A 15,021-nucleotide genomic window follows, 5' to 3' on the forward strand; every position below is an offset into this window, starting at 1 on the left:
AATAGACTCGTTAAGAATATTTGTAAACTTTCTTTCACTAAATTAAAATTTAAAACATCACTATAATGAAAAACAAACAAATAACATGAACAGAATCAACATCATACAAACCAAGCCAACCAAAACTCCAATAAAACTCCTACGTTATCAGCATGCCCAACCACAAGAAAAGGAGGAGTTGGTAGTAGGAGGGGCCACCCAAATGCACTAAGCAACCCGCAAGAAAAAGTCCTCACACAACTTCAATTAAATGCATAGGGCTCCACCACTACTAACAAAACAACCGTACAAGCGAATTTGTTCTTGACAATGTAATTAAATAATCATGCTTACACAAGCAACGTGAACCACAAAATAACCCACTATGAATGTGCCACCAGAACATATCAATCTTGACAAGATCTGATTAACATGGCGATGGGGGAAAATGATCTCATCTGGATGAAAATCCCACATTAAAATGTATTTTAAGTTGCCCATTATGTTGCACCCGCGTGTCGCTTATTCATCGAAGTGGCCAACAATGCTATCTCAATCCTTAATGGAAATTCAGGCACTAAACCTCATGTCAGTAAATACATTTTTCATATAAAACAAAAGCAACTGAAAAGAAAATTTGGTTAAACAATCATTTACTCTGAAGGTAAGTCAACAATAGACAGAAAATGCATTGCCTGCACTACCTGCTTGTCACACCAATTATGTGACACAAATTGAAAGAAAGTTCAGTTAAAAAAACTGAAGTTTCTAACAATAAGAGTTCCCAACATAATTTGCAACCTTAGGAAAAGTCGAAAAATTGAATGATGATGTGGACAAACACTAAATTGGACAGTGTAGTGCTGAAATGTTGCAACAAATTCTTCAGATTTCACTTTTCTTTCCCTCACACTGGACACAATTTAGGCAGCATTTTGTGGCTTTTGGGGCACGCCCTCACAAGCTAATTTCACATATTAATCATGACCAAAAGATAAAGTGGCCACTCAGCATTTCACCAATACCCAATAGCTAAATACCATGTTTCCTATACATATACATTTGGTTGTTTCAGGCTTCGGCCATAACAATTGTCTGTAAGATAAGTTGTACATGATCATGCTTTGCCTCTTCTGCTGAAGAAATTGTAACAATTGGAGGGATGCAAGCGATGGAATGGAAGAAAGGGTATCTGGACCTTATATTGATTCCCTTGGCACTTATGTCTGGTTTGGTCTACCATTTCTTGCTCTGGTACAGAGTCAAAAACTACCCTCTTCAGACTACCATTGGAGTTAATTCCATTGGGAGAAGGCTATGGATGCAAAGCATGATCAAGGTAAAAGAAGCATTTTTAGTTTCAACTATGTACATTCTTTGTCAACTGCAGGTGCCCTTTGAGACAGGCTATGGCTGGCTGATTGGTAGTCTGAGCATATTGATTGTTTGCTCTGTATAGTTTATATCTTTATTATTTTTCATGAGGATGTCTGTTTGCTCAGCTTTCTCTTTCTTCCTCTCTCATTGTTCTTTTCCTAATATTATTTGACTTCTCCAACTAAATTTCCCTATTAACCCCAACACCACATATACTTCCAATAGATTTTGATTGAGAAGCCTCCAAAAAATAGTTTGTTTAACAAAATTAATGTTTCCTGTGTTAAAGAGTAGCTTTTCTTCTACAGGGGTACATGACATCTCAATTATTTTTTCTAATTTGACAGGTCGGTTTTTCCTTTTCCCCTTAAGATCTTTAAAGAAAGAATTTAAATTTGAATAATTTACATTCTTTTTATAACAATTACAACTTAAGTTTTTAGATATCTGTTTACCTTTAAATATTAATTGAAATTTTTAAAAATTTCTAGACTTTCAAAACCAAAAAATGTATATATACACATTAACATTGCAGCGTTTGGTTATCCCTGTAGATTCTGTTGGTGGCTTTAACCGGTTGTGTGCTTCTCTGTTTAGTGACTGTTCCATGGTTTGTTTTTCTTGAGGTGTTCCTGTGCTGTCCTGCTATGCTTTTGGCCCCTTCTATTTTATATAAAAGGATTATCAAAATTCTGCTTAACTAATAAAAAAAGTAATATCTACAATCAATAAGATGGAAGTTAATCTCCTTTTATCTTTTTCTTCATATTTAGAAGAAATAACTTTCAAAATGTTTGTTTGCAATCGATACATAGAGGTACAAAATTAATTTCAAAATTTTGAATGTTTTAGTTATAAAAAAATACTTATTAACACATTTAGATCACTTCCACTTATAAGTAATTTTAACTTTAAATATAGTCAAGAAAGCTTTTCAACCACGTAAATTATTCAGTACTTTCTAAATCAAAAGTAATTACAGGAATTCTCTAGAGTCTATAGGTCATTTTCTCTGAACTAGGGGCGTTGAACAAAAGAATATGTCAGCATTGAACAGGATCTCACAACCCACAACAATATTAAATATAGGAAGAAAATTCAGGATTTCTAATTAATAATATTATATAGGAAGAAAATTCACGTTTTTATCTTACTATTAAATTATAAACAGTCCCTTCCAAAGCAGGAATCCACTTCAACTTACTTTTGGCGGAATTGGGCGTCTTATACTGACCATGACTGGTTGAACAAAGGAATATGCCAGTCTTGAATACATCTTCCAGCCCACCACAACAGTGTCTTATAGAAAGAAAAGGTGGTTTCCAGCCCTTTTTTGATTTGATGTTTGTAGATTTACTATTATTAATGTTTATAATTAAATTATATATCTTGATAATGGATTAAGAAGTTATTTCTAAAAATTTGATAACAATAAAATCTATAGGATCAAATTCAGAAAAATAAATACCAATAAATTATTACGAACTAGAAAAATATCATGATTGTGAGAATATAAGATAGCTTATGTCAACTTTTGCAACATATGAAGTATATCACAATAGGATTGAAAGAGTTAAAAGAGAACCTCTAAATCTGTATATAGTAAATAAAGATTAATAATCAACTCTTCAATCCTCAAGATGGATGATAGACATGAATGAACTCTCATTTGGAATAATCAATCATGAGAATGCTGTGGTTGTGTTTCTGATTTTTTACAGCATTAACTGTGTGTCAAGAAAAAATACCCATCTCTATGAAATTTCATTTGATCTTACTAATCCTGAGAATTCTGTGGTTGTGCATAGAATTTTTTCTACATCATTAACACTGTATGTCAAAAAAAAACAAACCCATTTCTTATCAAATTTCATCTGGTCTCAATAATTCTGAGATTTCTTAGATTGTGTACATAATGTTTTTCACAATCAATTGTATGATCCGACAAAAAAGATACCCATTTCTGATAAAAAGGAATTGTGTTGTTTTTCAAAATGGCAATGCAGAACAATGAAAGGAACAATATAATTGCAGTTCAGACAATACGAAACAGCATAATGGGATCGACGTTGATGGCAACAACATGCATACTTTTGTGTTCAGGTTTGGCAGCCATGATCAGCAGCACGTACAGTGTGAAGAAGCCTCTCAACGACACAACATACGGTGCTCATGGGGAACTCATGGTCTCCCTCAAATATGTCACCATTCTTGTTGTTTTCATCTTCTCCTTCTTCTGCCATTCCCTCTCCATACGTTTCCTCAATCAGGTCACTTACCTCATCAACACCATACAATGGCAGTCCCCTGTTGTAACTGCTGATTACGTCTCTGAACTCTTTGAGAGGGGTTTCATCTTTAACAACGTTGGGAATAGGTTGTTCTACTTGGGGTTTCCATTGCTCCTTTGGACTTTTGGCCCTATCCTTGTTTTTGTGTGTTCAGTGACAATATTGCCCGTTCTGTACCATCTTGATTTTATCTTTGTTTCCAAGGTTACCACCAAAGATGTGGGTGACCACTACCAGCCAGAAAATCATGAAAATTTGAACATTTTATGAAAGTTGAGCTGTTTATGCAGTTTTCAGCATTGATATATACTTCTGCCTATCCAGTAGCTGGTTTTGATTTTGAAGCTATGTCAGATCTGTTAAATTGAGCAATGCACACTTATTATCTAACAGTTGGGCATTAATTTTTTATGTATGTTTTGTTAAATTGAGCAATGAGAGAGTATGAACACAATTGTGTTTATTCGGTAGTTAAGACGGAGCATGGCTACAATACTGTTTTCCCAGTCACTGCTTTATAGCTGCTTTTATAAAAGTTTTGTTGAGTTGAGCAATGATAAGAGTATGAATACAATTGTGTACATTTTATTAAATTGAACAATGACAGAGTAAGGATAGAGTGTTGCTTGTCAGGCCATTGTTTTTTTTAAAATATTTATGTTTTGTTGAGTAATGACAGAGCATGGATAGAGTTGTGCTTATCCGGCCGCTGTTTTTCTTTTCTTTTTTAATGTATGTATAGTTAAGTTAAGCAATGATAGATACTAATGTATTTAAAATTATTTCTCTGCATATTTTGTTAAGGTGCACAGTGACAGAATAGATATAGAGTTTTTCTTATTATCGGGCCACTGTTTTCAGGATTTTTATATATGTTTTGTTAAGTTAGCAATGATAAAGCCTGGATAGAAGCAACTGCTTTTCAATATTTTTATGTATCTTCTTTTAAGTTTAGCAATGACAGAGCATGAATAAATTGTTTTTATTCACCTGTTTTACTTTTTTTTATTATGCACTTTTTTTAAAGTTGAACTGTGACAAGGTTTTGTTTATCAGGCAGCTATTTTTAAAAATATATTTAATTTTTTATAATTATATATATGTATATACTTTTAACTCTGAAAATAATAAAAGATATTTAGTTGTGGCCTGTGCTCCGTGATTCACCTCAATTGTCGTGGAATATTGCGACTTTTGAACGTAAAAGTTGAAGGCATGCACTTCACCGCCTCACATACATCGTAGTGGTGATGCATTTCAACGCATTCACAATGTTTTAATTTAGATTGTTTTAATGTCGCAGCTAGCGTCGTAGGCATTGTTTTTAATTTTTTTTAATTAGTTTGCATAGTATGCAAAACTGTTTTATTATGCAATCTCTTTGCATGTTATTGTTTAGGATTTTTTATTATAGTTTTAACTATCTTCTTTGATCAGCATTCAAGGTTAAGTTTTTTAGTTTTTCTATATAATGCACTCTTTAAATTCAGAAATTACATTCAATAAAAACAGAGTTTTTATTCTGATTTCGGATGTCCATTGTTTATGCTCTATTTTTTATTTCCTTTGATTATCAGTATAGCGTGAGAGCTTTTATTTTAGAACTTCAATTGGTATCAAAGCAAGTTCTAGAATATTGTTCTCTTGTAGGTAGAGCAATGGTTTTCTCCAAGATCTTTCATAATGGAAAATGGTGGCAACCTCCCATTCCAACTTCTGCTATTTTCTGGAGACAACTATGAATATTGAAGTATCAAGATAAAGACTCTACTATTATCTCAAAATCTTTGGGAATTAGTAGAAGGAGGATACACCGAACTTGCAAACATGAATGCTTTAAATGTCTTCACACAAGTTCAACTAAATTAGTTAAAAGAAGACAGGAAGAAGGATAGTCAAGCTCTTTTCCTCATTCAACTGCATTGGATATGTCTATTTTCTTCCGTATAGCTCGTATGACAAAGTCAAAGGATGCATGGGAAGCCCTTCAAACAACATATCAAGGATTTGACAAGATAAGATTGGTGAGACTTCAAAACCTTCAAAGAGATTTCAAAAATTTAAAGATGAGAGAAGCTGAGTCCACTCATGAGTTTATTACGAGGGCTCAAACTACTATTAATCATCTTAAAACTCAAGGGGAAACTATCATATAGCAAAAAGTTGTAGAGAAGATTCTAAGATCTCTTCCTCCAAAGTTTGATCCAATGGTCATAGCCATTGAACAGAGTAAAGATACATCTACCTTCAAAATTGAAGAGTTGATAGGTTCTTTTCAATCACATGAAGAGCGCATGCAGCGTTCAAGAGAGAATCTAGCGCAAGCCTTCCAGTCTATAGTCAAAATTGAAGCAAAACCTGCAACCTCTTTTCAATCAAACAAAACTCAAGGGGAGTCTTCTACATCAAGAGGACGTGGTAGAGGACGAGGAAGAGGAAATAACCAAGGAAGAGGAAGGAGTTTTGAGGATTGAAGAAGCATCCAATGCAGATATTGTGAAAGGTATGGACACTATGAATCTAAATGTAGAAAGAAAAAATCTGATTTGAATAACTCAAGAACCAACTATACTAAAGAATATCTTGAAGATGCAAAGCTCTCCACGTTCATTACATACAATTTAGAAAAAGAACCTTAAAAGGATTTATGGTTTCTTGATAGTAGGTGAGCTCAAATCATATGACAGGTACATTTGATCTCTTTGTCAAATTAGATGAATCTATGAGAATTCAAGTCAAATTTGGTGATGATAAAGAGGTTGATGTTATGTGAAAATGTACCCTTGCAATGAAAACTAAGCACAGAGAAATTACTTATATTCATGACAACTTGCATGTGCCCTAGTTACAACATAATCTTTTGAGTATTGGGCAACTTGTGGCGAAAAATTATAAAGTTGTTTTTGAGCATAACTGCTGCAAAGTTTTTGATAAATTAGCTAACCACAATATTGTAGCAAAGACTTGTATGACAGAGAATAGATTGTTTCCTCTCACTTTGGTTTCCACTAATATACATGCTCTTAAGGAAACCACAGATGATTCGTGGTTATGACATCAAAGGTATGGTCATTTGCATTTTCGGGGCTTAAGTTTGCTTCATAAAAAGGACATGGTGAGAGGACTTCTAGGTGCCATTCAGGAAAAAAGATGAAGTTTTTTCAAGGTTTTCTCTTGGTAAGCAACATTGAGAATTTTTTTTGGTGAACAAGTCATGGAAGGAAAAATCTCCTCAAGAGCTTGTGCATTCTCACATTTGTGGTGCTATGCAAGAGGAATCCTTGGGTAAGAATATCTATTTTTTGACCTTTATTAATGATTCCTCACACCAAACATGGGTTTATTTTCTTAAGCAGAAATCTAAAGCACATGGATGCTTCAAGCATTTTATAGCTATGGCAGAAAAGAAAAGTGGGTATTCCATTAAAATACTCAGAATAGATAGAGGGGGAGAATTCATCTCCACAGAGTTTTTTGATTTTTGTGACATGCATAGCATTCAAAGACAACTTACGAAAACCTTTACCCCCTAGCAGAATGGTATTGCATAAAGAAAGAATCATACCATTATGGAGATGGCGCGATGTATGTTAAAGTATAAGAACCTTCCAAATTCTTTTTGGGGAGTTGTAGTGGCAACCATAGTTTATATTTTGAGTCGAAGCCCAACAAAAGTGCTTTAGAATATCACTCCAAAGGAAGCCTAGAGTGGACACAAACCCTCAGTAGCTCACTTTCATGTATTTGGTTGCCTTGCATATGTTCATGTTCTTATTCAAAAGAGGAAAAAGTTGGATGCCAAATCCCAACTTTGTATCTTTGTGGAATATTCTGATTCCACTAAAGGATATAAATTTTATGAACCTGACACAAAGCAATGGATTATTAGTTGAGATGTGGTTTCTGATGAAGCGGGAGTATGGAAATGGAAGAAAGAAGTTTAACAATCTACACCATTCATCATGGGTAATGAAGATGTTCAAGTCCCTTCTCTCCCCACAAGCTCAAGCCCAAGTTCACCAAGTCCACCAACTTCCTCTTTAGATGAAAGTTCAAACTCACAATCCAATCCAAGTTCCTCACAAAAGGTATGAAGTTTAAATAAAATATATCAAAGGATTTCTACTGTGGATTCATTTGCTAACTTTGCATTGTTAAGTTCCATTCAAGTTAAACCTTTTATGTATGAAGAAGTTGTGACAAAACCAATGTGGATTGATGCTATGAATGAAGAGATGCATGCTATTGAGAAAAATGATACATGGGAATTAGTTCTATTTGTAAAAGACAAATAGGTGATTGGTGTCAAATGGATTTACAAGGTGAAATATTATGTCAATGATTTTGTGAAAAAAACAAAGCTAGACTAGTTGCCAAGGGATTCACACAAACACCTAGAGTAGATTATTCAGAGACTTTTGCTCTAGTTACCCAGTTTGATATAGTTAAAATTATATTGTCTATCGTTGCTTAAAACAAGTAGCCAGTCTATCACATGGATGTAAAATCAGCTTTTCTAAATGGTTATATTGATGAAGATATTTATGTGGATCAGCCTATTGGCTATGAAATTTTAGGAAAAGGACATTTGGTTTACAAGCTGAAAAAAAAAAAAAACTCTATAGGTTGAAGAAAGCACCACGTGCTTGGCATGCATGAATTGATAGTTATTTGTTGAAGGATTCATTTGAAGTTCTTCAGAGCCAACCCTCTATATCCAACATGTTGGTAATGATATTCTAAAATTTGTCTTCCTTTATGTTGATGATCTCATTTTTACAGGTAATAGCCCATCTATCATGTAGAAATTCAAAGAAGAAATGAAACAAGCATTTGAGATGTCAGATCTGGGACTTATGCATTATTTTCTTGGGGTAGAGTTGTAGCAACAACTTGACGATATATACATTTCACAAACCAAGTATGTTGTTGATTTATCGAAGCAATTTAGAATGATGTCATACACAGTAGTTGCTACCCCTATAGCCCTTGGTGAAAAGTTAACCAAGGATGATCCAAGTCCCCATGTTGATCCTACATTATACAGAAGTTTAGTTGGGAGCCTCGTGTACCTTACTACAATGAGACCTGATATTATGTATGTCATGAGCCTCATCTCTCAGTTCATGCAAGATCCAAATGAGTCTTATTCGTGAGCTGCAAAAAGAATCTTAAGGAATGTGAGTGGCACACATAATTTTGGTATTCATTATTCTCCAAATGATAAGTTTGAGTTGGTTGGTTACACAGAGTATGATTGGGTCAGTTCAATGGATTCAAAAATCAACCTCTGGTTATGTTTTCTCACTTGGTTCTGGAGTAGTGAGAAGAGGCAACCATGGCTCTCTCTTCAGCAGAAGCAGAGTATATTGCAGCAGCATCAACCCATTGTCAAGCGATATGGATTTGAAGGATTCTAAAAGATTTATATTTGGTTCAAAAACATCCAAAAACTATTTTTTGTGACAACAGTAGTGCCATTGCAATGACCAAGAATCCATGCTAGACCAAAGCACATTGAAATCCGTCATCACTTCATTCAAGATTTGGTTCAAAATGGTACAATGGAGTTACAATTTCCCCAACTTCTGAGCAAGTTGTTGATATCTTCACCAAAGCTCTCACTACTACCAATTTTACTAATTTGAGGAATCAACTTGGCATCCTTCCCATTGTTCATGCAAGGTGAGATTGTAGGCATGCACTTCACCGCTTGCATACATCATTCCATTGCATGTGCATATAGTGGTGGTGCATTTCAATGCATCCACAATGCATTAATTTAGATTTTTTTATTTATTTCATGCTTAATAAAACTACATGTTGTAGTTAGCTTCGTAGGCATTGTTTTTAATTTTTTTAAATTAGTTTGCATAGTATGCAAAACTATTTTATCATGCAATCTCTTTGCATGTTATTGTTTCGGATTTTTTATTGTAGTTTTCACTATCTTCTTTGATCAGCATTCAAGGTTAAGATTTTTAGTTTTTCTATATAATGTACTCTTTAAATCCAGAAATTACATTCAATAAAAATAGAGTTTTTATTCTAATTTTGGTTGTTCGTTGTTTATGCTCTATTTTTTATTTTCTTTGATTATCAATATAGTATAAGAGATTTTATTTTAGATCTTCAAAAGTTTCACCTGAGACCCCAACCACTAAAAGAGGACAAGATCAAATTGAACCCCTTTGTAGACAACAAGCGTCTATCCAACTGACCAAATGACTATGATTAAACATTTATTTTTTATTGTTAAAATTAAAATATAACTATTTTACCATTTATAAATAATTAATAAATTATAATAAATAACAATTCCATCGAATGCTCAACCATTTTTCTCTAGACAGATTTTGCGATAATGCCCACAAATGGAGAACCATGGATTGCATGGGATGATGAACAAACATATCATAACCAGCCCAGTTGATTGCCCTAGGCTTTTGAATGGTTGCTAATAAATACATGTTATAAGATATCAATTAAGTGATCATTAAATTGGTTATTGCAAATCAACTAAATAGATTGTAGTGTGTAAGTTTTAGACCAAAGCTCTATAAGTTAGAATTGGGATGATGAAGCCCACTCTAGAAAGATACAAAGGAATATAGTTCAAAGGACAATTATAACATTATAAAGAGTGGAAACCATGGTAGAAGGCAAAATAAGATCAAAACCAGATCTAATATAAAAATTGTGATCAAAAGGTAGACTATGAACATCAATGTACATATAAGATTAAGATGTTCATCAACATGAAGCCTTAACTAGGTCAAGATATGCTTGAATAAGGAGTTCCAAATAGAAGGAAGGAAAAGCATATAGATTAGAATTCGTGAATCAAGGTCAATGAAAAACTTCATAGCTATAAGCCTCTCGATGAATAAACCAAACCATACCATGATTTTATTGACATTCATTGAAATTTAGTGTAAAATATGGAAAAGAAATTGGTGTTATGGAAGCAAAGGCATTAATCTAGAAATAATAAATTTACACTACAAATTAGATGTAAAAGAAGTAGTGAGAAATTTTATGAAGAATAAAAAAATAATTGACAATGCACATATATACATGGTAAAACCTTGATGATATGTTAAAGAAAAATCCATGGGCCAAGTATTGGAAATCTTATTGGTCAAAGGAAAACACAATTACATCTCAAACTTCACAATTGTTGCTGCAATATTTCTATTGAAAACATTATGATATGCCTTCACACAGAAGAAAGATATATAGCCTCTTGAAGATAACAACACTCTCGAATAAACCAAGAAGTTTCCTTTCAAAAATAAAAACTATTTTCTCCCTAAAATAAAAGATTGATTTTTTTTACAATCTCTTTTATTTTCCTATTTGTTCCTTCTTGTTGTTATTATCTAACAATCTCCACCTTGACAACAATTTACCTAATACTTGCCCAAGCCCATGTATCACTGCTTTCACAAACTAAGAAAAGTCACATTCCACTTCAACTTCTCTATGAACACTGGTTTAGTAAACATATATGTACGATTTTTGACCTATATGAACTTTTTCAAGACATATTACACCTTCTTAAATGACTTTTCTTTCAAAATGGTACTTAATTTCAATATACTTGGCTTTACCATGATAAGCTAGATATCTACCTAATTAGCTATCACTTTAACTATCACATAATGCAATCACATTGTCCTACATTTTTTCAATCTCACCCAAAAAACCCTTAACCGAATTGCCTCTTGACATTCATGTGACACAACCATATATTGTGCCTTAGATATGGACTAAACAACTGCCACTTGGATTTTTGACATTCAACTAATTTCTCTACCACAAGAGTAAAGACATGGTATGATGTAGATCTCACTTTGTCTAAATCACTTGTAAAATCAAAATCAACATAAGCACACACTAAATTGCTACAACTGCTATAAGTGATACAATATTTACTTGTGTCTCTAAGATACTAAAGCACCCATTGCATTGTTTCCCAACACTCTTTGCTAGGATTTGTCATATATCTATTAATAACAACCACTGCATGTGAAATATTTAGCCTTGTAAATACCATCACATACATTAAACTTTCTATTACATTCGCATAGAATACATGTGAAATATAATCATTTTCTTCCTTAGTACTAGGGCATAAACTTTAAGACAGCTTAATATGAGAAGCCAAATGACTATTAACAAGTTTTATATTTTGCATACCAAATCTAATGAGGATCTTCTCTACATATTTCTCCTGTGAAACCAAAGCTTGCCATTTTCCCTATCTATGTGTATTTCTATACCCAAAATTTGTTTTGTAGTGACGCAGGCAAGAGGATGAATAACTAGGGCCAAAGGCTCACCCCAGCTATTCAAACCACCCTACAAGAGTTAAGACAATGGAAACAAACACAAAGAAAACAAACCAAAGGAGAGAGAAGAGCAAATACTTCTATTGATTCATCAAAATATCTTCATACATGCCCAGTTGTGAGGCCTTCTCGGTTATGGCCAATTACAATACATTCAATTACAAAGATCCAACAGAAAATTTGCCCTTTCAGTTCTGCTCCTTAATCTGCTCTCCCTCCAACTTCTTCTCCTTCTAAAACTTAGCTCTAAGCCTAAACTCTTTATTTATACTTGCCAAAACAGCTTACAGAATATTCTAGAACATTACATAAGAGGAAGGCTAACCCAACAACGGTCTGGACTCATCCCAAAAAAAGATCTTAACATAAATGTCACGAATGAAATAAATCCTGCAAGTCAGCTCGCAAAATCACATCCAAATACTGACACTCAGCATACACTGGGTAACTCAGCACATGAAGAATCACTCGACATCCACTAGGTAACTCAGCACATGAAGAATCACTCGGCATCCACTGGGTAACTCGGCACATGAAGAATCACTTAGCATCCATTGGGTAACTTGGCACATGAAGAATCACTCGGCATCCACTGGGTAACTCGGCACATGAAGGAATTATATAGTAACTCAGCACATGAAGGAATTGCTACAATAACTCGACACATGAAGGAATTGCTACAGTAACTCGGTACATGAAAAAAATACGATTACTAGGCACATGAAGGAACTACTAGTTCAAGAAAATGAGCAGGATAACAAGGCAACCCAGGATGCTCCCTAATCAAACAATAGGGGTTGAAAGAAATTATTCTCTTGAATCATTGAGATGTCCCAACCTAAGCTGAATCCAACTCAAATTGAGAAATCCATGAAGCATCTTCAGTAGGTCTATTCTTCCACTTCACCAAATATTCATAGTAATCTTTTCCTCTTGTACTCTTGCCAACTCTCTGATCCAATATCTGACAACTTCCTCAATCTATTTCTTGGGATAATCATTTGGTATAACAACTTCATCCTCTGACTCATGATACTTATATAAATCAGCAATATTAAATATAGGAGATATATCCATGTCATTAGGTAACTCAACTTCATAAGCATTACCACTATCAAACTTCTTTAGTATCTTACAAGGTCCAAATTTCTTCATCTTCAACTTACTATATGTTCCAACTGGGAATCTTCTTTTCTTTAGATGAACCATCACCTCATCACCAACTTGAAAATCATGGTGTCTTCTAGACTGATCAGCATTCTTCTTATACTTCTGATTGCTTTGCTCCAACCTTAACTTCACTTCCTTATGCAAGGACTCCATAAAATCAGCAAATTCTTCTCCTGCAGCGCTTTTTTTTTCTTCACCAGCAACATCTCTCAAATCTGATATACCTCTAGGATGCATTCCGGTAACAATCTCAAAAGGTGTCTTCTCTGTACTCCTATTCACAGAATTATTATATGCAAATTCAGCTTGTGCCAATATCATCTCTCAATTACTTGGCTTATTCTCAACTAAACATCTCAGCAAATTACCCAAGCTTCTATTCACAACCTCTGTTTGTCCATCTTTTTGTGGATGGAATGTAGAACTAAACTTCAATTCAGTACACATCTTCTTCTACAAAGTCTTCCAGCAATAACCAACAAACTTATTATCTCTATCTTAAATAATGCTTCTTGGTAATCCATGCAATCTCACAATCTCTTTAAAGAAAAGTTCAGCAACATGCTCGGCATTTGATGTCTTCTTACATGGTATAAAATGAGCCATCTTAGAAAATCTATCCACTACAACAAATATGGAATCATACTCTTTCACTGTTTTAGGCAATACAAGAACAAAATCCATACTGATGTTAGTCCAAGGTTTCTCAGGAACAGTAATAGGTGTATATAAACCAGTATTTTGACTCACTCCTTTTGCAACTTGACAAACTCCACAACTCTTTCAAATTTTTGAACATCCTTATACATTTTTGGCCAATAATACTTCTCTTTCAGCAAACTCAATGTCTTATCAATTCCAAAATGTCCAGCTAATCCACCACTATGCTTTTCCTTAATCAAATTCAACCTCATAGGACTTCTAGGAATACACAACTGAATACCTTTGAACAACATACCTTCTTGAATGAAATATTCATCATACTTACTTATGTGATTTGTCAGATTTGGTGGTCTACACTCTCTCCATACCTTGAAAAAATCAGGATCAACATCATATAACTCTTTCATCTCATCAAAACCAAGAACTTCAACCTTCATTTCAGTCAACAAAGAATGTCTTCTACTCAATGCATCAACAACTTTGTTAGTAACTCCACTCTTATGCTTGATCACAAATGTAAAACTCTACAAATACTCAACCCACTTCATATGTCTTTGATTCAATTTATGTTGACTTCCCAAGTATTGTAAAGCTTTATGATCAGTATACAACACAAACTCCTTAGGCATCAAATAATGTCTCCACTTCTTCAATGGTTGAACAATAGCATAAAACTCTTGATCATACATAGAATATTTCTTTTTAGCATCATTCAACTTTTCACTAAAGAAAGCAACAAGCTTACCTTCTTGACTTATACAACTCCTATTGCATTACCACTTGCATCACATTCAACTTGAAATACTTTGTTGAAATCAGGTAAAGCCAATATAGGTAATTTAGTAACCTTTTGTTTCAAAGTCTCAAAACTCTTATCAGCTCCATGTGTCCACTTGAATTCCTTTTTATCTCCCCTCATTGTTTTAGTCATAGCATTACAAACAGCATTGAAATTCTTTATAAACTTTCTGTAAAAACTAGCCAAACCATGAAATGATCTTACCTCACCTGCATTCTTAGGTGTAGGCCATTCCAAAATTTCTTTAACCTTCTCAGGATCCAACCTCAATCCATCAGCTGAAATCACAAATACCAAATATACAATCTCCTCTTGCATAAAAGAGCACTTTTTCAGATTAATCAGCAACTTTTCCTCTTTCAACCTCTGCAGTACTTGTCTAATATGC

General features: G+C 33.9%; 1 protein-coding gene across 1 annotated transcript; it reads left to right on the top strand.

Annotated features, from left to right (window-relative positions):
- Window positions 1-864: 864 nt before the first annotated feature.
- Window positions 865-4,078, top strand: LOC149572315 (uncharacterized). Its single transcript, XM_089811044.1, has 2 exons — window positions 865-1,318; window positions 3,363-4,078. Exons 1-2 carry the CDS (start codon window positions 1,142-1,144, stop codon window positions 3,915-3,917), a joined length of 732 nt encoding a protein of 243 aa, XP_089667170.1. The 5' UTR covers window positions 865-1,141; the 3' UTR covers window positions 3,918-4,078.
- Window positions 4,079-15,021: the final 10,943 nt, after the last annotated feature.

This window comes from Cupressus sempervirens, chromosome 2 (assembly GCF_028749045.1).
Source record: "Cupressus sempervirens isolate cs-2001-9-10 chromosome 2, ASM2874904v1, whole genome shotgun sequence".
In the NCBI taxonomy this organism is placed as follows: Eukaryota; Viridiplantae; Streptophyta; class Pinopsida; order Cupressales; family Cupressaceae; genus Cupressus; species Cupressus sempervirens.

Coding starts and splice junctions, on each gene's coding strand:
- LOC149572315 (XM_089811044.1), top strand. CDS start 1,142: ATGCAAGCGATGGAATGGAAGAAAGGGTATCTGGACCTTATATTGATT. Junction 1,319..3,362: donor GGATGCAAAGCATGATCAAG/GTAAAAGAAGCA, acceptor ATGGCAATGCAG/AACAATGAAAGGAACAATAT.